At 41.0% G+C, this 24,899-nt stretch overlaps 1 protein-coding gene and 1 non-coding gene across 6 annotated transcripts in view; one reads left to right on the forward strand and one right to left on the reverse strand.

The window, feature by feature from the left end:
* Nucleotides 1–24,899, forward strand: part of Nnt (nicotinamide nucleotide transhydrogenase) — a 91,973-nt gene that overhangs the window by 8,608 nt on the left and 58,466 nt on the right. For all 5 annotated transcript variants that reach the window (XM_059276094.1, XM_059276096.1, XM_059276095.1 and 2 more), the window contains exons 3-7: nt 1,454–1,683; nt 4,697–4,914; nt 9,985–10,072; nt 13,727–13,815; nt 18,099–18,286. In XM_059276094.1, the coding sequence (XP_059132077.1) occupies nt 1,454–1,683; nt 4,697–4,914; nt 9,985–10,072; nt 13,727–13,815; nt 18,099–18,286 (813 nt within the window). The remainder of the gene's footprint in view (nt 1–1,453; nt 1,684–4,696; nt 4,915–9,984; nt 10,073–13,726; nt 13,816–18,098; nt 18,287–24,899) is intronic.
* Nucleotides 19,858–19,923, reverse strand: LOC131922089 (small nucleolar RNA SNORD36). The gene has a single exon (XR_009382200.1). It is a non-coding gene; the product is annotated as a small nucleolar RNA SNORD36 (small nucleolar RNA).

Consider the following 24,899-nt stretch of genomic DNA (forward strand, 5'->3'; position numbering starts at 1 on the left):
AGGAAGCTAATGGCCTATGGGTATAGCTATCCTGAACTCTGCATAAAGATTTTTGTATATGCTTTCCTTTGGGCTGTAAGGAACAGAATCACAGTCAGCCTATATCTTGTGCTGAGGGCTTACTGTGTGGATTCTCGCGGAAAGGGGGTGCAGGATACCCCTCCCCATCTTTGAGAAGTGGGATGCATTCTGGGTTTCCTAGTTATGGCTTGTCTTTCTTTAAATAGCCACAATTGCTATGTCTGCTGGTGTTACTCTGACTTCTTTTTGAGGATATGTCTCATGGCTGCATTTACAAATAACTCCCGTACATCCACTCTCCTAGTCTCTTTCTGTGGCTTCTCCATTTAAACCTCCTAGAGGTGAACATCATTGGGCAGGTTCCTTTTCTGTTTCTGTGATAAAACACCACAGCCAAAAGCAACTTGGGGAGGAAAGGGTTTATTTCAGTTTACAACTTTCAGGTCACATTCCGTCACTAAGAGAAGTCAGGGTAGGAATTCAAGGTAAGAACCTGGAGGCAGGAGCTGAAACAGAGGTCATGGAGGAACGCTGCTTGCTGGCTGCTCCTCGTGGCTTGCTCAGCCCGCTTTTTCAGACTGGGTAGGATGATCCGCTCAGGGGTGGTACTCTCCCCAGTGAGCTCCCCCCCCCCCCCCCCCCCCCCCCCCCCCCCCCGTCAATCATTAATCAAGAAAATGCACTACAGCCTTGTCTACAGGCAGAGCTTATGGAAGCATTTTCTCGATTTCTCTCATTTTCTCTTCCCAAATATTTTATCTTGTGTCAAGTTAACATAAAACTGGCCAACACACGGGGGTTAATCACTGGCCAACATGGACTGTCCTGAACCCACAATTCCTCTAAGTCATGTCATACATAGACAGTGGCTGCTGGCTTCTCTCATGTCTGTCTTGTAGATGTTTATCTTGCCCAGGTTGCTGGCCTCTTGCCTGTTGCTGGTACAGTCTCAAGATTCAGCAGTTTGGAAATCCATGGCAAGTTTCCTCTGGCCAAATTGCCAAGAAAGAGACTTGAGTTCCGACAATCGTTAAAGTATCTGTTGTAGAGCTATTCTGCAGTAATTTATTTCTGTCTTTACTGAAGGCCAGGATAGGAAGACTGTAACCCTTCCTAAGGGTGAAGGAGGCAGGTTGGAATGCTGTGTAATTGCTCAACTCAGGTATTTTTCTCTTATGAATAGAGTAGGCTTATCATGTGCCTTAAAGAGAGGCATTCAATTAAATAAAACATCTAGTACATTCAGGATAGTTTGTACGAAAATTTATCACTTTCAAAAAAGGTAAGTGGATCATGATTATGAATTGCTACTTTCAGTAGCAACTTGTGTATAGTATGTTTTGAAGAACAGACTTCCCGTTTCCTTTTCCCCATGTCTGCTCCGAAACATGCTCCTTAGCTTGTTCTAAACTTTGGTTTTGTTTGTTTTTAGGAATTCCATATAAGCAGTTGACAGTTGGGGTCCCCAAGGAGGTTTTCCAAAATGAGAAGCGAGTGGCATTGTCTCCTGCTGGTGTTCAGGCCCTGGTCAAGCAGGGCTTTAACGTGGTGGTGGAGTCAGGAGCAGGCGAAGCTTCCAGGTTCCCAGATGATCTCTACAGAGCAGCAGGGGCCCAGATCCAAGGGACGAAGGAGGTTCTGGCTTCAGATCTGGTGGTCAAAGTAATTACTCCTTTCTCTCTTCCATTCACAGCTTCTTTTCCTTTTTGATACGGGGTCTCCTTGTGTAGCCCTAGCTGGCCTGGAACCTACAGAGATCTGCCTCTGCCGGTGCTGGGATTAAAACCTCCACACCTGGCTATTCCAGTTTTCTTAGTGCTCTTCTTTTTGTTTTTAATTGACACATAATAATTGTCCATGTTCATGCACTGTGATATTTTGACGTGTATGTGCAATGTAAAATGACCAAATCAGAGCAGTTTGCATATCCATTATGTTAAACATTACCCATTTCAACTTTTCCTATTTTAAAGTCCTGCTGTTTGTCTCAATGAAATGATTGTGTCTTGAGAATATTCTTTATGTCCCAGAAAATGTGACCTGTTTTTAACCATGGAAGGGAAATGGAGATCTTCATTTTTATTTTCTCTGGGTGGAAGTTTCTTTTAATCGACTAGGAAAAACTTTTGCTACATGGCCCATTTATATGCAGACTTCCTGCTGAAGATTATATACTGCCAGGATGAAAAGAAGATATTAAATCCAGCCTGGGATGCCATGTGCAGAGTCTGATGACTGAAGGCAGTAATTTACACTGACATAGTGCTGTTCTAGACACAGCATGACTGTTCTGGAGAAGGTAGCATTAGGCTGAGTGACCAGTAGGCTAACTGACTTTTAAAGGTCTTGAGATGGGCTAGAGAGATGGCTCAAAGTTTAAGAGCACTGATTGCTCTTCTAGAGGACACAGGTTCAATTCCCAGCACCCACATGGCAGCCCACAACTGTCTGTAACTCCAGTTCCTGAGACCCTTACACAGGCATACACACAGGCAAAACACCAATGCACATAAAAAGAAATTAAAAAACAAAGGTCTTGAAATACCAGACAGCAGAAATTTATATGCTGAGGAACTTCATAACTATGAAGTAAAAAAAGTCCTATAAAAGGCTGAACTAGGAGTTTAGTATAAAAGATAACTGGAGTAGCGCCTTCAATTTAAACCATTAAATAGCCTGTAACTTAGGCAAGGAGAGAAGTGGGGATGAGAAAAGTGTGATTACTACACTAAAGCAAACTCACTTTCTTTATAGAAAAATGAGCTTTTTTTCTTTATTCATTCCTAAGAAGAATCATTCAGATGGTTGTATTCCTTCACTCCCCACAGCTCTAATGAATAACATAATGTATTATTTTTCGTGAGGCTGGGATTGAACCAGGTCCTCAAGCGTGGTAAGCATGAACTCTGCCTCTTAGTGACATCCCCAGGCCTGGCAGCATCGTAGATGGTGATTTTTGAGAAGATACAAAATCAGTTTTTGCTATAGAAGTTTATATAAAACTTACGGTGTAAAGATAAGTTGCAATTAAGCTAAAGCTTTTAAAAAAGTTTTAGGTTTATATATATATTTGATGATAAAATTTGATATGTAGGACAATAACTTATAGAAAATAAAAAAAATAAGTACAGCCCATTTCAGACTATGTTTTAGGGCCCAATCCTTTTTGAGATATCTCAAAAGGGAGGGGGAGAGATATTAAGTCATTACATGAATTTGAAAAGATTCTGTGTTCCTTTTAGCAATTCGATTAAAATGGAACAAGTTTTTAAACAAGTGTATGAACAAGCCAAGGGTGTGTTGAGAAACGTGTAATATAAAAACTTAGATTTGACCCAGGGCCGCTTTGTTGAATCAAGCCTGCTCTCAGCCTGAGGAACACATTCAGGGAAACAGTCACTTGGGTTGACACGCTCAGGTGACAGCAGTCTCGGCTGAACGATAAGGGCCAGGAGAGTCAACTCAGAGCAATCCTCTAATTTTTCTTACTTTCTGAAATGGATTTTTATGGAGAGAAAAAAAACCAAAAACCAAGCCTTGCAAAAAAGGTGGTTTTGTGTGCACACACGTGCATGTGAGTGTGAGTGTTCCTGGTTTCACACATGCTGGGTAGATACTCTACCGAATCACCTCTCTAGCCCAAAGAGTCTTCAAAGTTCTCAGCCTAGATTCACGTGGATCACCAGCTCAACACTTGGCATAGGAATAGTAGGCAAAGGTGTCTTAGGTAAATTAAGATGAAACACCATGATAGGAAGTGATGGAACCAGTGTTTTTGTTTGTATTTAAAAGGTAAGTCAAACAGGCTATGTGTTGTATGTCTATTTCACACAAAACAAATATAGTGAAACATATATATAATATCATATATATGTATTATATATAATATACTATATCAATGTGTAGATATATAATATATATTGACCATCAATGTATTGTTGTCAATAATATATTGAAGCTAGAGTAAGCTTAATTCAGTAGAGACACTGGTTTGAATTGTGTTCATATACAGGCATGAAATTTAAAGTGACGTAAATCTATACCATGGAGTCTTTAGTTGACAGCATTCTTAGTGTCTCACTACCCCATATATTTATGTTTGCAAAATCAGTAAGGATTGAGTCTTTCCTTCCTTTTTTTTTGAGACAATGTTTCATTCACTATGTCGCCCTTGCTGGCTTCTAACTGGATTTGTGGAATAGGCTAGGCAGCTCACCGACTCGCAGAGATCTGCTGGCCTCTGCAGTGCTGGCATTAAACAAGCCGCCTACCACTCACAGTTCTGGGATTGAGTCTTCCAACATAAAACAAATGTTTTTTTTTTTCCTTTGCCCCTAATATCTCTTAATTTTTAACAGAGTAGTGAGTTTGGGGAGCCCAGGTTCACGGTAAAATTTTTACAATATTTCAGTGTTCTGCAGTCGTCATGCCTGATCCGGTGCTGTGTGCTCCTAGAGTGTGAGCATTTTTACGCAGCACGATTCACACAGACCGTTAGTCCCAGGATAGGTAGTAGACATCTGCATGTGGTTAAGTCCAGGCAGACATTTATTGATGGAAGATTTCCCTCAGAAGTATTATTTAAACCGTAGTGTCTACATAAGTTGTCCCGTTTACTGAAAAGACATGATGAAGGCATTTATAGATTTACTCTGTGGTTTGACTTTCCTTTCAGGTGAGAGCGCCCATGGTTAATCCAGCGTTAGGCGCTCATGAGGCTGACTTTTTAAAGCCGTCGGGAACTCTCATTAGCTTCATTTACCCCGCCCAAAATCCAGACTTGCTAAATAAGCTTTCTGAAAGAAAAACTACAGTTCTGGCAATGGACCAGGTTCCAAGAGTCACAATTGCTCAGGGGTATGATGCTCTCAGCTCCATGGCCAACATTGCTGGGTAGGTATATTCTTTCTCCTTTCAGTTGGGATGGGGGTGAGTGGGGGATGGGGGAGTGGGCATTCATATTGCAGGTCTTCTAGAATTTTACCTTGTCACAATTGTTGGTGACTGAGCTTTTTACACTTAAATTAGCTTTTATGATTCGTTTTGTTTTTTCACAATAACCACAGTAATATATGTTACATGTTTTATCTTTGTAGTTAGAAGCAAATATTTATTTACCCTACCAAAGGAAATAGCTGACAGAGTGTTTGCATGAGGAAGCCATATTTTTATGTTGTGTATGTATGCATTAGATTGAAATAGTTGTTTTTATAGGTCACGAGTACTTGGATACTGGAAAATTTTACATGTTTTAATGTAATACAGGTTGAGAACCCCTGAAAATTTGGAACCAGCTAAGGCCAGGCATTTATAATTAAGAATAAGCCTCTGTGTGTGATTTATTTATTGGGGAGCTGGGTGATGGGCTCCCCCAAAGAGCAAAAATAAACAACAAGGAGGTGTATAGAGGTGTCCTGTTTGTGACTGAATTTCTACATTAACTGCTATCTACTATATCAAGAAACTTTTCTGATATGGCCTGAGAGCTGCACTAATCTATGGCTGTATAAATAGAGGGCAGTTTGATATTTTGTCCATTTAGCACAGTAATAGCAGTAGGTTTACCCCTGGGGCATTATATATATATATCATGTGATATATATATATATCTATATATCTATCTATCTATATATATATCATATATATGCTTCTAAAAGTAATAGGTTTCCATATGGGCTTTCCCAAGCATCCTTAGCAATTAAAACATTGTTGGAGGCATCACCATTCTTGGTTTCAAATTATACTACAGCTCCACAGTAAAACAACATGGTACTGGTACAAAAATAGGCGTATCGATCAGTAGAGTAGAATCAAGAGCCCAGATTCCATATACCTACAGTCAACTGGTTTTTCACAAAGATAAGAAATGATATAGCATCTTTTACAAAACAAAAACCAAGACAAAACAACCAAAACAAACAAACAAACAAACAAAACCCCAACCAACCCTGGATATCTACTGTAGAAGAAACTTGATCCTTACCTCTCACCCTGAACTCAAATCACTTCCAAGTGGACCAAAGACCTCACTGTTAGATCTGAATCTCTAAGACTTCCAAGAGGGCATCCACTCAGGCTCCAGGCTCAGTGAGGACTTTCCGAATAGGACCTCAGTCACCCAGGAAATAGGACCCACAATCCACAAGTGGGGCTTCATGAGGTGAAAAGGCTTCAGTACGACAATGGAAACTGTCAATCAAAGGAAGAGGCAGCCCGCAGAATGGGAAAGATTCCAAGTGTCTTCTGTGGAATGTTACGTAGAAAAGCATTCTAAGACCTGCTCTGCTTGCAGGAGTATGCCTGTAATCATGCCTGTCATGTCGTGAGGGAGGACAGGAATGACCACCGACTTCCTGCAAGGGTGGGAACAATCTGCAGATGGGGTAGTGCTTACAAAAATAGCTTCTCAAAGAAATTAATTTCTTTAAATTAAAATTGAATTAAAATTTAAGCAAATGCGAGGTGCTAATGAAAGTATTAAAAGGGAAAACAGTGCATGTAAAATAAACCAATATGAATAAAGTCACAGAATCTCGCATTATGAACTGGAAGGTTCTTAGGTTTTCTTTTTTTTTTTTTTCTTTTTTTTTGAGCTGAGGATCGAACCTAGGGCTTTGCGCTTGCTAGGCAAGCGCTCTACCACTGAGCTAAATCCCCAACCCCAGGTTTTCATTTTTTAAGTCTATCATTCTCTGTGTGTGTATGAGTAAGTATGGGCATGCGTATATGGTGGTCAGAGGACAGCTTCCAGGAGTATGTTTTTCTGCCTTGTTGAGGAAGGATCTTGTTTGTATTGAGCCATGTACTCCAGGCTTGCTGGCTTGCATCATCTTCTAGATCATTCTCCTGTCTTCAGCTCCCATCCTGCTGGAGCCGTGCTAGGATTACAGATTTGTGCCACCCCTCAGCTTTTAAAAGGTGGGTTCCTGGGATCAAACTCAGTCTGTCAGGGCTCGCGTGGCAAGCGCTTCTTACCTTCTGAGTCATTTCACAAGTTTGATGTTTTTAGATGGAGCGTTTATCAAATACTCTGCAGAATCTACTTAGTGTTTCAGCTGTTCATCCCATTCATACGGGCCACCATATATTAAAGTTAAAACAAGTTAACACATTTTGGGGGCCGGGCCACGGCAGTAGCTCAGTCAATAAAGTGCTTGGTGCACAAGCTTGAAGGACCTGAGTTCAATCCCTAATACCCGTGTAAAAGGCCAAGTGAGGTGGCACAGGCTTGTACTCCCAGTGCTGGCCAGATGGATCCCTGGGACTCACTAGCCAGCCTAGTCTAATTATCAAGATCAAGGTCCCAGTGAAAGACTTTTTTTTTTTTCCCTAGATAGTTTCTCTGTGTAGCCAGTGCTGGGATTAAAGGCATGCACCACCACAGTGAGACTTGTCTTTCTTTTTAAAAAAAAAAGGTTCAAGGCTCCTGAGGAGCAACACATGAGGTTGGCTTCTGATCTCCACAAGTTTTGTTCCCAGACACGTGTACCACCAACATGAACACATACACCAGCACCTACACAAATAATACATTAAAAAAAATACATTTTTGTTGTCCTTAATCTAAGGTAGCAAATGATTTATTGAAAACATTGTTTGTGGAATAACCACTATGCCAGGGGCCGAAAGGAATTGTTGCCATAGTTAGTGGTTGGAAGAGGGGTTGTTATGCAATGTGGGGCTTACATTTCACCCTGCAGAGTTTTAAGGGTGCTGTTGATTCTGTCGTGTAAGGTGCAGGTAGGTGGGAGAATATCAAAGTCAGCTCTGGAGCAGTGTTTTTAGCTGCAGAATCTCTTGAGCAAATGAGACGTTATGAGACAACGTAAATAGGTCCAATGAGTGCCGAGGACTGCAACTTGACTTTAGAGGGGCACAGCGTTTAGAAACACCTGCTTTCTATTTTGAAAATGTTTTTTTTTTTTCTGTTCTAGTATGCTTAAGTTCCAGTAATAGCAGTGGTGATAACACGTGGTTTTATTAAGTAATAGTAAACTATGAGGGAGAGGTTTTGCTGTAAGTCAGCAGGCGAGTCTTAGTATTAAATAGTTGTGTTTAATTAAGTAAAGATAACATGGAAATGAGATGAGTGTAGTGTGCCCCAAACATCCTATTAAGAAAAGGTGGGGCTCACTGTTAGTTTTTATTGGATAATTTGTTTCTGTAGCTAAATCGTATTTACTGAGCATTGTCACACTGAGTATTTCACCTGCATTAATGTATTTAGTCTTCACAAGGACTCTCAAGAGATTGATGCCCTTCTTGACTCTGTTGTGTAGATGTATTGTATATATAGGAAATATATTGTATATATATTATAAATATACATTTATAACAAAGTATATTATACGGTACATATTTATAATATAAATATTTATATCATATATTTATATTATGTATAACATATATATTGTATATATTTCCTATATATGTAGTGTTATTGTAGATATAGGAAAGTAAGGATTGACTTTGTGCAAGGTCTCAAGTCTGATCAGTTGGTCTGTCTGAGGAGCCCAAGCTTTCACCCACCAGAAAGCAAGGGTAGTGCTTTTCCCCCTCTAAGATAGAAATCTTATTGTATACACATGTCACAGCTAATCTGTCCTTAGTGTCATGTAGGTACTACATAGTCATTAAAGAAAATTTGAATGACATAGTAAAGTAAAAAGGGGGGTTTGAACACGTGGAGCCTCTACGCCCGAAGGAAAGCGCTCTTGGCACGTTTTGTGTCTTTGCTTGTTTCTATCTTGGCGAGTCTGTATTTGTTAAGAAGGGCCTGGCAGGTCCTTGGATGAGAGTCTGCCTCCACAGGTGTGTTCAGTTCAGACTTATCTCGTCCTGCTCCTGACTGGCTGGGTACCCACCGGCAGGTGTTTTCACCTTTGTGTCCATGTTTATGTAAATGTAGTAACTGAACGTTTCAGAGGCTGATTGTGAAGGTTGGAGGTGTAGCTGGTTTTTTTGGTTTTTCACTCTTTGTTCTTTTGGGGACCTGCCACTCAGCTCCCAAATAGATACACGGAGACTCATTCTTAAATGCCTGGCCTTAGCTTGGCTTCTTAAAAAATTATCCTGTCTACCTTTTGCCTCTGGGCTTTTACCTTTCTCTATTCTCTATTCCCTTGTTTCCTTCTTACTCCATGGCTGGTTGTGTAGCTGAGTGGCTGGCCCCTAGCATCCAACCCTCCTTCTCCTTTTCTTGCTCCCTTCTTTACCCTTCTAGTTACTCTCTCTGCCTGCCGGCCTCGCTTATCCTCTCATTAGACCAATCAGCTGTTTTGTATTTATTTATTTATTTATTTATTTATCTATCTTTTTTTTTTTTTTTTTTTTTTTTTTTTTTTTTTTTTTTTTGGTTTTTCGAGACAGGGTTTCTCTGTGTAGCTTTGCGCCTTTCCTGGGACTCACTCTGTAGCCCAGGCTGGCCTCGAACTCACAGAGATCCGCCTGGCTCTGCCTCCCGAGTGCTGGGATTAAAGGCGTGCGCCACCACCGCCCGGCTTATCTATCTATTTTGAGACAGGGTTTCTCTGTGTAGCTTTGGTGCCTGTCCTGGATCTCGCGCTGTAGACCAGGCTGGTCTCGAACTCACAGAGATCCACCTGGCTCTGCCTCCCGAGTGCTGGGATTAAAGACGTGCCCCACCACCGCCCGGGCTCAATCAGATGTTTTAAACAGGCAAAGTGGCACAGCTTTTTACAGAGTTAAACAAATGCAACATAACAGAATTCAACACATCTTTGCATCATGAAACATATATTCCATAGCATAAACACATGGAACACATCTTAAACTAATATTCCACAATGGGTTGGAGGGGTAAGACTATAAACAAGCCTTAGAAATAATCTTGCCGTAGAGCACCACACAGACATCATTTCTGCAGCCATGTAGCTGGCAGGTTATAATCATGTACAGGCCCTTTGCCTTTTATTTTATGGAGCTCTCTGTTTATTTTTTCAGTTACAAGGCTGTGGTTTTAGCAGCGAATCATTTTGGAAGGTTTTTTACGGGTCAGATCACAGCTGCTGGAAAAGTCCCCCCAGCTAAGGTACGTACAACTTCCGGTGTTTCTTCACGAGACCAATTGAAGGCGCCCTAAAATACAGCTGTTTCTAAACGTGTCGCTGATGCTTTTGTAGTAGTTAGAAATCTAAATCTAAAGTAAAGCCTTAGTGCTTGAAAAAGGAACCTTTGGCTTTTCTGATTGTTTGTTTAGAAGGTCTAGTCTTTTTTTTTTTTTTTCAGTTTTTGACTTGTTTCAATTCTTAAATGGATTTTGGCTAGGTTGATCTGTGGGCCAATTTACTATTGCTTTTTATTTTTATTTTTATTTTTTTTGTTTTTCGAGACAGGGTTTCTCTGTGTAGCTTTGCGCCTTTCCTGGATCTCGCTCTGTAGACCAGGCTGGCCTCGAACTCACAGAGATCCGCCTGCCTCTGCCTCTCGAGTTACTATTGCTTTTTAAAAAGCTTCAGGATATTATTCGGTGAATCTGTGATTCTTGGTTACTGCAGCATCATAGTTTGTAGAAAACACTTTGGTTTCTTCACACTTGTCAGTTTTCAGGGAGGGTGTCAAGAGGACAGGACATAATGGGAGGTGGTATAATCAGAGCACAGCGGAAGTGTGCTGCTTCCTGAATCCAGATTGAGAACAGAGAGAGAAAGACAGAGAGAAAGAGTGGTTAATGGCAAGCAGTGAGGATGGGAGGGCACAAGCCCAGGAGATTACATTGTGACCCTTTAATAGAGTCCACTAAATGTAAACCCTGAGTTGAGGCATAAGAAAGAGAGGACTTAGAAATGCTGCCATCCATCTGGCTGCTTCCTGTCCTTCAAACTTGTTTTACAAATTCAGAATTGTTTTACCAATAAATCTATGAAGGAAAAACAAAAACAAGTAGCCTTGAGAAAACAGACCATGGAAAGAAAAGCAAGTCCTTTAAAGAAAGCAAGAATGTGTACGTGAACGCCATAGATGTATGGTACACGAGACACTAAACTTCCTATATCTGAAATATGAAACTTCATCTTACTGCATAAGATCATGGGGAAATGTCTGGCATTCAAACTGGCTGGAAGCTCAACGCTGTTCTTAAGCTGGCTGATGCATTGATGTGTAAGCCAACACCTTAGTTCTGGTTAGGATCTTTGTAGAAAAGTGTGGACGTTTAGAGGAAACTTGTAACATGGGATTAAAAAGTGAAACAAAAACCAAGAGCCTTAACGGGATACTCAGTGAGTTGTTAAAAGGTGGAAGGGTGACTATGTCTACTAGTTTTTAAATTCAGTAGTCTAGGGGTAAAGGCTTCTGCCTGCAAGCCTGATAACCTGAGTTCAATTCCTGGGACCCACTGGTAGAAGGAAAAAAACCAACAATGAATTATTCTCTGACCTCCACATGTATACTGTGGCATGTTTTCTCCCCCCCTACCCCTTGCACACAAATAAATAAGATGTCATTAAGAAATAAATTCAGCTTAAGTAACTTTTTGATTTTCTAAAATTGGAGAATTAGATCCTGTGAGGCTTATCATATAGAATATTTTTAAACATAGAATTGTTTTAACTTGTCTAGAATGAACTAACATCACTTTAATACATATGCTGTGTTGAATACTCAGTTTATGCATGAGGGACAAGCCTGAACAAGATAAATACCAACCCTTCTGCACAAAAATTACATTCTAGTGTGGATCACGAAGAGGATGGGAAAACCCAGATAAATGTGTGTGTGTATATATATATGATACAAATGTAGTTATAAAAAATGAACCAGATGACAGGATGATGTGTAATGAGAACACGCTAACTCCCTAAGCTAGGGGGTAGGAAGGCCTCTCTTGCCACCTGAAACTAGGGATTTAAGATGCTGCCCCAAGGGAACATGGTATATCGGACAATGAAAAGGAAGAGAGTTTTGTGTGCTCTAGGAAAAGAAGGCTATTGGCCTTGGAGAGCGATGGTGAACAAGATGGAGGGCGATACAAAATGATGTGGAAAACAAAGGTCTCTGAGTGATGCAGGGCCACCCCTACAGGTTATGTTATTACAAGTCAGACAGACGTGCCTCCCTCTGCCTGGCTTTTTGCGTGGGAGCTGGGGATTTGAACTCATGTCCTTGTGTTTGTAAAGTAAGCACTTTATGCACTGAGTGGTCTTCCTAGCCTGACTATTAGTTATCTTGCTGTACAATCTCTTTTTTTTCTCCTAACTGTAATCATGTGTCTTTTTTTCACTCTTTTCTTTTTGTTTTTGAAAGACTGTCTTGCTCTGTAGCTCAGGTTGGCCTTTAACTCTTTATCCTCCTTGCTTTAGTAGCTCAGGTTGGCCTTCAACTCCTTATCCTCCTTGCTTTAGAAGATGATTAGAGTGATTTCATGCATCGGTGCTATTTCCCGACAGGAGAATTGGCCTAGTCCTGTATGTTTTTTAGACTTGCTTGTTACTATTATTTTCTTTTTAGCGTTATTGGAACTTTCATGTAGAACAGGGTTGGTGCTTTGGAGTTTAGACTCTGATGTTTGTTTGCCGAGGTCCCTTTCTGACCCAATTTCTGTGGACTTTCTCCTCTTCTGAACAAACCACCGTCATCAACATCCGTTGGCATGGTTTCTGAGGTACTGCCTAGGCGGTCGCCGGAGCACACAGTTTTGACAGCGTAGACTTCTTACAAAAGCAGAAGGAGCCATGGCCTGATGGGTGGGTGAGAATTTACACACTTCCCTGTTTCTGTGGGTGACATTTGTTTGTTCCTACAGGAACAAGGAGTTGCCTGCATGTAGCCATTTATGGGATGCAGAACAAGACTTGTTTTCTCAGGAAAGCCCACTCAAGGCTAGAAGCAACACTGCTTTTGTTGTGTTTCTGAGGAGTGGGGGCTGCAGTTCCTGTGGGATTCTTGGGTTCTCTCAGCTCTGATCCTTCTGTGGTTAGGGAGAGTCACTTGTACTGCATCAGATTTCAGATATGGATCATTCAAGATGGCCCCCAGTTCTATTTGGTTACCAGCTCTTCAGCAGCATTTGAGCTCAAAATAGCAATTGGCACAGAAGTTTTGTCAAAGTTGTACCCATCTCTGATACATTTTTTTTTCAGTGTTTTATGAACCCAGGAAAGCCTTGGCTTTGGAGAGGGAGAGGCAGTTGGAGTACCATCCTGGCATTTTGGTGGTCGTTTCTGTCCAGTGAGAATGAACTCGTTAGTCTTTAACATGTGTGGCATCAATTGTGCCTGCATGGCCTCTACTCTGGGAGGCTGACTGCCAGGGAAAGTTGTTGGCCGCTGGCAGAGGCTGTTTCTTTGATCAATTTTAAAAAGACTGGTGATTCAGCTGAAGGCTGGACCCTTTGCTCCATCCACGTGGCGATCCACACCAGTCACACCATTGATTGAGTGCTAACTATGTACCAGGCGCCAGGAGTTGCCAGCCAGTGATCTTTTGCCATCGTCTGGTAACAAGCTTTAAAACATCCCATGCCAGGCATTGGTGATGCACGCCTTTAGTCCCAGCTCTGAGGAGGCAGAGGCAGGTGGATCTCTGTGAGTTCGAGGCCAGTCTGGTCTACAAAGCAAGTTCCAGGACAGCTAGGAACTTGAGAAACACAGAGAAACCCAGTCTTGAAACAAAACAAGACAAAACAAACAAACAATGACAAAAAACCCAAACCAAACCAAACAACTTTCCTTGTTCTTTTCCTCAGATCCTGATAGTTGGTGGTGGCGTGGCTGGACTGGCTTCTGCAGGTGCAGCCAAGTCCATGGGCGCAGTCGTCCGCGGATTTGATACAAGGTGAACACTTACCTAGTAATTAATGTTTAACTGAAAACACCTGTTTCAAACGGGGCCCATTACCTTAGAGATAATAATAGCTCATGGAAGCTTTTCTGTTCGGTCTTTCCAATTACAATTTTTGTTTCCTTTTTGTCGTTTTGCTTTTTAAGAGTTGAGTCAATGAAAAATTATTTACTGGAAAAAATTGGACGTGCTTAGCTTCAGGGTAGCAGAAATACGAAAGTAATGGGAAGTTAATAGGCCACAGTTCTTTGTGTACATTGGCCATGGGGCCAGTGTTGTCTCTCGTGAGCTTGTAGCATGTTGCTTTCCTGTGTCCTTTTTATCTTTAGAATGCTTTTGGGTACTAGGCAGGGCCTGAGCACAGCCAATGGGCTCACTAGGAGGAGACTATGCCTAGCATTGACTGGGTGGAAGGAGAACTGACTGGTGACAATCTCCAAATACTTTTTTATTTGGTGAGGCTGGGTATTATTGTCCCCAGTCCTCGTACATGCTGGGCAAGCGCTCTATCACTGAGCCATAGACCGGGCCTTCCAATCACTTTTTACCTAGAATATAGACAACACATGAACTGTGATTGTGGTGTTTATGCCAAGGCATCTGCTTTGGAGGTACAGAGAGAGCTGACTATTTTTCTCTGAAGATCATAGAACATGTAGGAGAAACTACTTTTCTATGTACAATGTATTTCTCTAAGACAGTCATAAAACATTTTCCTAGGTTATTTGCAAAGAGAAGTTTCATTAAAATTCTTCTTCGTTGCTGAAGATGCCAGATGCCAGCATTTATTAAATGCTTACTAAGTCTGATGATCACTTTGTCGTTCCATTTTTTTGGGGGGAACATTTCAAAATACATATGTAGTTATCATCTGCGAGGGTCCTGGAGTAGTAACACTACTGCCAATCTTATTTACTTTTCAGTGCCTGAGATCCATTCTAGAGCCTTGTGTATGCCCATTGTATCCATTCTAGAGCCTTGTGTATGCCCAGCACATGCTCTGCTCACTGAACAATGTCCTTCCACTGCCAATCACGAATATAGAAAACAAAAATCAAAGTTGGAAAGACGATAACTTTTAAGCGTTCATAGAATATGATCAGCAGCCCTTTCCTGAACTTAGAGAAGTGAGATGCTTATACAATCCAGTTCATCTCAATGAGAAAAATGAGGCATTTCCAGAATAACCATATCATCAGCTAAGGAGAGTTGGGGCCAAAAGTGACATTGCTTTTATCCTTTCATTTTTAAGGTTTGCTGATGAGCAGATTTCCCCAAAGACTTCAAAGTCTTTGGAAAATGGATTGTTCATGTTTTTGATATAATGGATAATGATATTCAAGTAGCGCTAGGTATATTTGGACGTAGAAATGATTTGAAACTTGCTGGGTTAGCTACTGAGCATTTAATGTACTGATGTCAATGTTCAAATTGTGAACTGACTAGGCAGCTAGAGTACTGCTGTTGTGTAAGTCTATTTGTGGTGGTTTGAATGAAAATGACACCCCTGGGCTCATATGTTTAAATGCTTGGTCCCCCGTTGGTGGAAATGTTTGGGAAGGGTTAGGAGATGTGGCCTTGTTGGAGGAGGTGTGTTCTTCAGGCATGTTTTGAAGTTTTTAAAGCCCACAATGTTCCCAGTTAACGTTCTCTCTGCCCCATGCTTGTGGATTGAGATGTGAGCTCTCAGCTACTGCTCCAGCATCATGCCTGCCTGCAGCCTGCTGCCTGCTGCCATGCTCTCCACCATGGTGGTCATGGACTCTAACCCGCTGCACCTGTGAGCTCCAGATTAAATGCTTTCTTTTATAAGTTGCCTTGGTCATAGTGTCTTACCACAGCAATGGAAAAGTAACTAAGATTCTACTTTTATTTGTCATGTATTTACTTAATATAAAAATCACCATAGTGTAACGAATCACATTGTAATGTAATAAAAGCATCATGCAGCTAGATTAATGTAGGTACCCAAGCAAACACTCGATAGTCCCAAACTCCATCCATCTCATTGAATTTCTGTAGAATTAGAATGGCCATTCTGATTTACAGTTTTATTATTAATTACATTTTTTTGTGCATCATTAAAAAAAAAACATGACTGAGTTAAGCCTAGAAAAACAATTCGCTTCAGATCCTTTTTCATGACTCATGTGTCATTTGCCTGTATCCCATCTTTCCTCATCACTAACATTGTCCATTCTTGTTGTCCTTTCTAAATGTTATTCTACACACACATGTACATTTGTCTGCATATATTCATATTCATGTACACCTTATAGGCTAGGGTCTGAATGTGAGGGAGAACACAAGGTTATTATTTTTTCTTTCTGAGATTGAGTGTCCTTCCTTAATATCCCTAGTCCATCCATTTTCCTGAAGATTTTATGACTTCATTTTTTTAATTGAGAATGATTTTTTTCATAAAATATATTCAGATTGTGGTTTCCATCCTTCATCTCTTTTCAGATCCTCCCCACCTCCCCATCCTTCCAACTTCATGCCCCCCCCCCAAGAAAACAAATAGGCAAATCAAAATGACAAACCAACAAGAATAAAACAAAATGAACAACTCCCCCCACACAAAAGAAAATAATAAAAAAGGAAACAAAGAACATGAGAAATACATACACATACACACACACCATAAAAACACGAAATCAGAAACCATAATACACAAGCAAAAGACTAGTAAGGTAGAACATGCCCAAACAAAACAATATGAGCCAAAATATCTCAAAAATACCTTTGAGTTCATTTTGTTTTGGCATCTGCTGCTGAGCATGGGGCCTGCCCTTAAGTTTGTATAACCACTGAGGCTTCACTGTGAGAGTTTTAGGGTTTCTCTTTTAAAGGCGTATGCCACACCACCACCCGGCCGAGAGTTTAATAATTAGAGATAGCTTCTTGGTTGAGCATGGGAGCTCTTGTTTACTTCTCCATCTCAAGTGCTGGGACGCTGTCTGGTTTGGAACTGCTGCAGGCCCTGGGCATGCTGCCACAGTCTCTGTGAGTTGATTGTGCATCAGCCCTGTTACATGTGTGTACCACTAGTTCTAATGTAGTAGGTATTTTTCTGTTGCTGTGATAAGACACCGTGACCAAAGCAACTTATAAAAGCAAGAGTTTATTTGGGCTGATGGTTCCATAGGGAGAAGAGTCCTTTAAGACAGAGTGGTAGCGTGGTGGCTGGAGCAGGAAGCTGAGCATTGTGGGGGACATTCTCCTTCAAACCACTACACCTAGTTAATATCTTTCTTTATATACAGTATTTCAATGACTATATTTGTAATTGTTGTAAGCACCTCTAGTGATTGCTGTTATTAAGGAAGTGTGAGATTTATTGTAGTGGCAGAGATATTAGTGATTTCCTCCACTGAAATCTTTTCCAACCAGAATATGCTAATTGTGTGGTATTTATTTATTTTAAATTGAATATATTTCACATAATTTAAATATGTTGGCTCTTCACATTTTATCATTTATTCATTTACAGTTTTCTTTTGAGACACCATCTCATATGGTTTAGACTTTCTTTGAAGTCCTGGTCATCCTCCTGCATCCTCCTTCCAATTCTGGAATTACAGGCACATCTGTTTGCTTTTTAAAATCAGTTTATGAATTTATGAGAACTGAGGCCCCCCCAAATCACTTTGTTTAAATTATAAAGTATTTCTAATAAAAGTCATTTATGTGGGAAAATCTCACAATGAGAACCAACTCAGGACATTTGTAAATGAAAAAACCTCAACTTGTGTGATATGCGTGATATCAAATCTCAATGTATATCAAATGTCATATCTTTATCAATATTGGGACCAAAAGGACTATAACTAATATTGGCCATAGTGACATTCTTCTTTTAGTTTAAATAGGAATTGGGATTCTTCTTTTTTCTCCTAAGAAAAAGTATGTGAGAACTGCCTATGTCTAAAAAGTCACTGAAACAGTCAAGCCAGAGATAGCAAAATAAACTTTTGACTTTCACTATGTAGGGTTTACTTAAGGCAGTGGTTTTCAACCTGTGGGTCATGGCCCCCTTGGCAAACCTCTATTTCCAAAAATATTTATATTACAATTCATAACAATAGAAAAAAATTAAAGTTATGAAGTAGCAACGAAATAATTTTATGGTTGTAGGTCACCACATGAGGAGCTGTAGTAGAGGGTTGCAGCATTAGGAAGGTTGAGAACCACTGACTTAAAGTGTATGTGTAAAGAGGATTTTGATGTATATAACAGGGGTCTAATTAATTACTGTTTCCCCTTCCACACTCCAGAGCTGCAGCTTTGGAACAGTTCAAGTCTCTTGGTGCTGAACCCTTGGAGGTGGACTTGAAGGAATCTGGTGAGGGCCAAGGAGGCTATGCAAAAGAGATGTCCAAAGAGTTCATTGAAGCAGAAATGAAGCTCTTTGCTCAGCAGTGCAAGGAAGTGGACATCCTTATCAGTACAGCGCTCATTCCAGGTACGCGACTGGGGAAATGGTTAGCTTTAAGGTACTTTCACAAACGATCTTTTGAAATTTAAAATGAAGATTGTTAGGGTTTCTATTGCTGTAATAAAGCACCACTACCAAAAGCAACTTGGGGAGTAAAGGGTTTATTTCATCTTACAGCTCTGAGGTGACACTTGCTGACTGAAGTCACAGCAGGAACCCAGAGGCAGGAACTGAAGCAGAGGCCACTGAGGGGTTCTTCTTATTGGCTTGTTCCTCAAGATTGCTCAGTCTGCTTTTGTATGAAACCCAGGACCACCTTCCCAGGGGTGGTACCACCCACAATCAGCTGGGCTCTCCCACACCAATCACTAATTAAGAAAGTTCTCCAGTCTTGCCTACAGCAAATCTTTTTTATTTTAATTATTATTATTATTTTTTGAGATGGGGTTTCTCTGTGTAACAGCCATAGCTGTCCTGGAACTCACTCTGTAGACCAGGCTGGCTTCAAACTCACAGAGATCCACCTGCCTCTGCCTCCTGAGTGCTGGGATTAAAGGCGTGTGCCACCACCGCCCAGCTACAGCACATACTTATGGAGGCATTTTCTCAGTTGTGGTTCCCTCTTCTCGGATAACTCTAGCTTGTATCAAGTTGATAAAACACACCACACCCACACACACATGCACACAAACAAAACCAACCAGCTCAAGGATGAATAAATGTTTAGTGTTTAGATTTCTTTTTTCTTTTCTTTTTTTTTTAAATTTTTTTTTTAGATGGAAGATAATTTTGTAATTATATTCATGTACTGAAAACATACAGTGGACATTAAGCCCAGTTTAGGGACAAGTTCTTTGGCCTTTGCCTTTTCCAGCTTGGCAATGCGAGTCACAGATTTAGTACCTGTAGTAGTACTTTCTCATAGGGACCGCCAGCCTGCAAATAACGACACAGAGACTTCATATTAATTATGAAAGCTTGGGCCTTAGCTTAGGCTTTTTCCCAACTAGCTCTTATAACTTAATCTGTCTCTATTCATCTACGATCTGCCATGTGTCTCAGTCACCTCTGCTCTGTCCCGTCTGTCAGAGTCTCACTAGCATCTCCCCTTTCTTCTTCCCAGAGTCCTCTCTGCCCGGAAGTCCCGCCTATTCTCTCCTGCCTAGCTATTGGCCATTCAGCTTTTTATTAAACCAATCACAAAGAGCACAGAAACATTATCCCGCAGTGGCAGAGGACCTCATCATATCTGGCGTTGTAAATGGTCCTAACCCCCCCCCCCCCCCCCCAGCTTAGCCAGAGCACCCTTGTCTTCCGAGTTAACCTGTGTGAAGGTTACAGTGGTGCATGTCCGTGTCTTCTTGCGGACCAGCCGCCCCAGCCTGGCCTTTCCTTTGATGATGCAGTAGGGGACCGACTTGCCGCACAGGACAAGCAGGAAGACCACCAGCTCAACGGGGTCTATGTTGTAGGCATTCGCCACCAGCTGAGCCTTCTTGTTCTCCACCAAGGTGGTGACTGTATTGGCCTCTGGAACACACAGCCACTCTGCCTGAGTGCTTGGGCTGCTGCAGTCACAAAAAAGCAGTCACAGAAGCTGTGACTCAGGGTTAAAAAGCTCGATTTCACTCTTCACAGTGATTTCAGGTCACACACAGTTGCACGTGTTCGAATTTCTTTAAGTGAAGGTCGTGTGTGTGTGTGTGTGTGTGTGTGTGTGTGTGTGTGTGTGTGTGTAATAAAAGTACTAGAAAAATGAAAAAACACAGGACAAAAATCACTGTAGCCGCTAGGCACAGAAGTCATTAATAACATTACATGATTTCTCTCAGTGTATTTTCATGTAACTGTGTTTATATCATAGGTTATTTTCTATTTTCTATACTCTATTTTTTTAAGTGGTGTCTTTACTAAGGTTTTGATCAAGTGCTAATTTTTTTCTGTTCTCTTTAAGACACTATGTTTTCATTGTCAAAAGCACTGAAAAATCTAAAGAATTAAAAACAGGTCAGAAGCTGGGCGGTGGTGGCGCACGCCTTTAATCCCACCACTCAGGAGGCAGAGGCAGGTGGATCTCTGTCAGTTTGAGGCCAACGTGGGCTACAGAGTGAGTTCCAGGAAAGGCACAAAGCTACACAGAGAAACCCTGTCTCAAAAAACCAAAAAAACCAAAACAAACAAACCAAAAAAAAAAAAAAAAAAAAGAGTCAGAAATCCCATCAGAGATCATCATGACTAATATTTTGATGATAATGTTTCCATAAGAAAATGTGTTATATGTGTATGTATTTATGGGATTTCCAGGGAATCCTTTTCTTTAAGGATATGGCACTTGGTTCTTATTATTTCCTTTGACATGTATTTTTTTGGGTGATTTATCATGTTTGTTTACATGCAGTGCATGCAAACCAGAAGAGGGCGTCAGAATCCCTGGAGCTGAGTTAGGGAGAGTTGTGAGACATGTGATGTGGGTGCTGGGCCTCTTCCAAGAGCAGTAAGTGCTCTTAACCACTGGGCCATCTCTCCAGCCCTGACGTTCAACCAGATTGTGAGATCTGTGACGGCAGGGATTATTTTTAGATCTTAATGTTTTCTATATGTTTGTGCTGAATTTGTAATGTCAAACCAGTAAACATTTTTTTTTTCCGGTTTTTCGAGGCAGAGTTTCTCTGTGTAGCTTTGCACCTTTCCTGGAACTCACTTGGTAGCCCAGGCTGGCCTCGAACTCACAGAGATCCGCCTGGCTCTGCCTCCCGAGTGCTGGGATTAAAGGCGTGCGCCACCACCGCCCGGCTCAAACCAGTACACATTTATTGATCAGTAAATAGTAGTTTGGTATGGGTAGATTATAGAAAGAAGATGTTTTCCACCTTGTGTTTTCTTACCTCTCTCGCCATGCTTTGTTTCTGCTGTTGAACAATGAAAACCATATTGCCTTTCGTTTTTTCTGCTTCCTGAAAGAAAATGATCCAGACAATGAGAATGTAAAGAGTCCACAGTTGCTAGTGTTTGATTTTACTCAGGGACCTTCTTCTTTATATCAGACCTTTTTTTTTTCTCCTCATGACTCCTTTGCCTGAAAATTTTTTACATGAACCTGGTATATAGGTATCTGAGTCAAACATTTACTGGTAATATAGATCAGAAAGAAATTTATTTTAAAGCAGCTTTTAGTATATATGTAATTTTAGCATTTATTAAAATGAAAACAAATTTACATACCAATGACACAGAGATGCTTGTTTGTTTTACACAAAGAATGATATTTGGGCTGAATATTCCATGCGACGGAACCTAGAACATTTTCAATAGTTTTTCAGAAACTATTGATATTTCCATTTATAGTCATCAATCCTGAGATGACTACATCTCACATGTACATAGTAGAAAATAGCAAAGGTTTGCTTAGAGTCATTCAGAAATTGGTTGGAAATTCTGTTCTTGTTCCAAGCCAAAATTCCTTTATTATTATTATTTTTTTTAATGACTTCTGTTTATACAAATGATAGATGAGCTGGTTTCTCCAGGTGCCACCATCCCACCAGAGTGCTGTTAGGTGAAGCAGGTAGGCAGAATGGGCACATCTCTGAGTGTAGAAATGATGCTTATGTTTGAGTGTTTGTCCAGGTTAGTGTTTGTGGAATCCGTCAGCTAGGATGGAAATTATCCACAAGCGGTGTCAGGAGAGCACCCCAGGGTTCCCCACTTTGTGATAGCTCCTAAGAAGGAGTTAGGAGACCCGTGCTGTGGCCATCATCTGTCTTAGGAGCACCTGCACCTTGGAGAAGGTCATGTTAGGAGCTGATGAGTATGTAACAAGTGGCCAGTAGAGGGCGCTAAAACATTTACTCATTGAGTGAATGATTAAGATCGGAAGCTAGCTAGCATTAATCAACTCAAACTCCTAATAAAGAAATGGCAGTAATTTTGACAAAGTATATAGCTTTGTATTTGATTATAAAGCTACGAGTGATACAACTCAATACCTTTTAGGTAAACGTACCGGTCTTTGGGCCTACCTGCATAGCTTGTTTTGAGACAGGGTCTTGCTGTATAGCCTAGATGGGCCTTGAATTTGTGATCCTCCTGCGTCAGCCTCCTAAGTGCTGGGATTACAAGATTACAGATGGCCGTTGGTTTTATTTATTTACAAGTGGTTTCTCCTCAGTGTATTTTATTTAGCAGGGTGTCAACTGTGTGGTAATCTTGAAGACTAGCTAAAGAGGTGTTGCTCATCGGCTTCACTGCATTTCCTATTTTCTGAAGCCATTAAACTTGTAGGAAGTTTGTGGTCAGTGCATTGTCCCAGAACCTGCCTTTACAGAGATGACTGGCTGAAATCCTGCAAATTGAGAGACAGACAGACACACACTGACACACACACACACAAGAGAGAGAGAGAGAGAGAGAGAGAGAGAGAGAGAGAGAGAGAGAGAGAGAACGAGAACACACTAGTTTAATTAGTATAGATTGTATGTGGACTGAAATAGTTGTGGAATGAGGTAATTGCTGTGCTGCCTCTACTGGGTCAGGTGATGGGTTAAAGATGAGAATTTAATTTAATGCTAGTAGCATCAGGATAGGCTACTTATAGTCTCAGTGGTGCTGAATGCGGAGGAGAAAGCAACCAAGCTCCCTGTCTAGCCTCTGCTAGGTTTACTGTGGCAGAAACTACCTCTTTTACATTGAAAACCGTTCCTGATAACATCCCAATTAAAAATTCATGATCCGGGCTATAGAGATTGCCTAGTGTGTGAAATGTCCACCATGCAAGTGTGAGGACCCAAGTTTGGATTGCATGCACTGTCATACAAGCCAGGTATGGTGACATGTATGTATCTCCAGCACTGGAGGGGAAGGTCGGAGACAGGTGTATCTTGGAGGGTTGCTAGCAAATCAGTCTAGCCAAATGGCAGCTCCAGGTTCAGTAAGAGACCTTGTCTCAAAGAAAGAAGGAAGGTGGAGGGCAGTAGAGAAAGACACCTGTCTTGACCCCTGGCCTCCATACATGGCCTCCTCCCATGCCTGGGTACATGCACCCACAGGCACACACTCACACATGCATGTATACAACACATATGTACATGAGCATGCACATACTGCACACACAAAATAATAAAAACTCATGAAGACTGTGATTATATAGCTTTCCTGCTCTCCATTCCCTGTATTAGTTCTTGCTCTGTTCAATGTAATGGCCTATAGCTCCGGAAAGGCCTGAGATTTCATTTAATAATGGCGACTGGGTCTTGGTCCACTCAGGTTCCCATTGTCATTAGATGAAGGCATCTAGATTGATCAAGGTTAGATCATAGCCCCCTACTCCCAGTCACCCATGTTATAAAGTTTATATCCTTGGTGATGTGCATATTGCCTTTCGTTTTTATTGTTTTGATCCAAATTTAGCTTTTGGGTTTCGTGTTAAACTTAGGTCTAACTGGTGTCTGCTGTCAGTCATGCTGGCCAGTTATTGCCTCTAATAACCCCGGATACTTGGATAACTTTGCACACATTGCCTTTTTACTTTGCCACACCATCCCTGCTCTTTCCTGCCTTTGGAAGCCCCACATTCCATTGGCACCTCTTCCACAGTGGCTACCACAGCTTCCTGAGTAGTCGATATCGATTTTTCTGCACTCATAGCACCTTGCCTGTACTTCACCTCATGGCTGGACTCAGTCCCATCTGCCCTTCACTGTCCTGTCTTCCTGTGAGCACAGGACAAGTGTTCCAATCCTCTCCGTCATGGCCAGTGCTTGGCCTAGTGTTTTGAACACAGTAGTGGCTCCACAGACATTGCTCAACTCATAATCCTGGGGGTCTTTATTAGGTTTTGGTTGGCATGGTCACTTTTATTTTTTCAAGGCGATCTAAAGAAAGCTCAAGATTACACTCCATTGGCTCACTTTTTTTTTCTTGTAGGAACATTGTGGAAGGTAATTTAAGACTTGAAATTTAGCTTTCTTAAATTATTCAAAGCTAGGCATACGCCCAGTCTGCAATTTGAGGTGGCTAGCTAGACTTATCAGGCGCTGGAATCAGGAAGTAGTGGAGGGTGTGTTCAGGAACTGTGAAGTGTCTTGTCAGGAAGGAAGATATTCATTGATTATAAATTGTAATATCTTAGGCTATGTGTACTTAGATTTGTTTTTAGACTTACTCCCAGTTAGGTAGCAGTATTTTTTGTGTTTATACCAGTTAGGGTCTATAAAATGTCCTTGACACAGGATATTTAAATCCTCCACGACTAGGGAAGGGTTGGGAAGGAGGTATTTCCTCTGATGGAACTCAACCTGAGATGTTGCAGCCTCTTGGAAAATCCACATCAGTTCTGCATCTGATGCTGCCCATATATTTTTGAATGCATTATTTATAGAATAGGATAACAGTTGGAAAAGATGGCTTTCAGACCTGTGTTTTTAGGCAGGAGAATAATACAATAATAACAGACACTTGCCCATGGAATTCCACTGAGATCACTTTTGTTTCAAAAACCGTACAACGTTTTTCTAAAGTTAGAAGACTTTGTCATTTAGAGTGTTCTTTCTTCTCTGCACATTTTGATTTTAGGAGTCAAAACTACACCAGGTAGGTCAGCGACTCCTAACATTTTAGAGAGTATATTACTTTTTTTTTTTCT

This window comes from Peromyscus eremicus, chromosome 11, assembly GCF_949786415.1.
Source record: "Peromyscus eremicus chromosome 11, PerEre_H2_v1, whole genome shotgun sequence".
NCBI classification, from domain to species: domain Eukaryota; kingdom Metazoa; phylum Chordata; class Mammalia; order Rodentia; family Cricetidae; genus Peromyscus; species Peromyscus eremicus.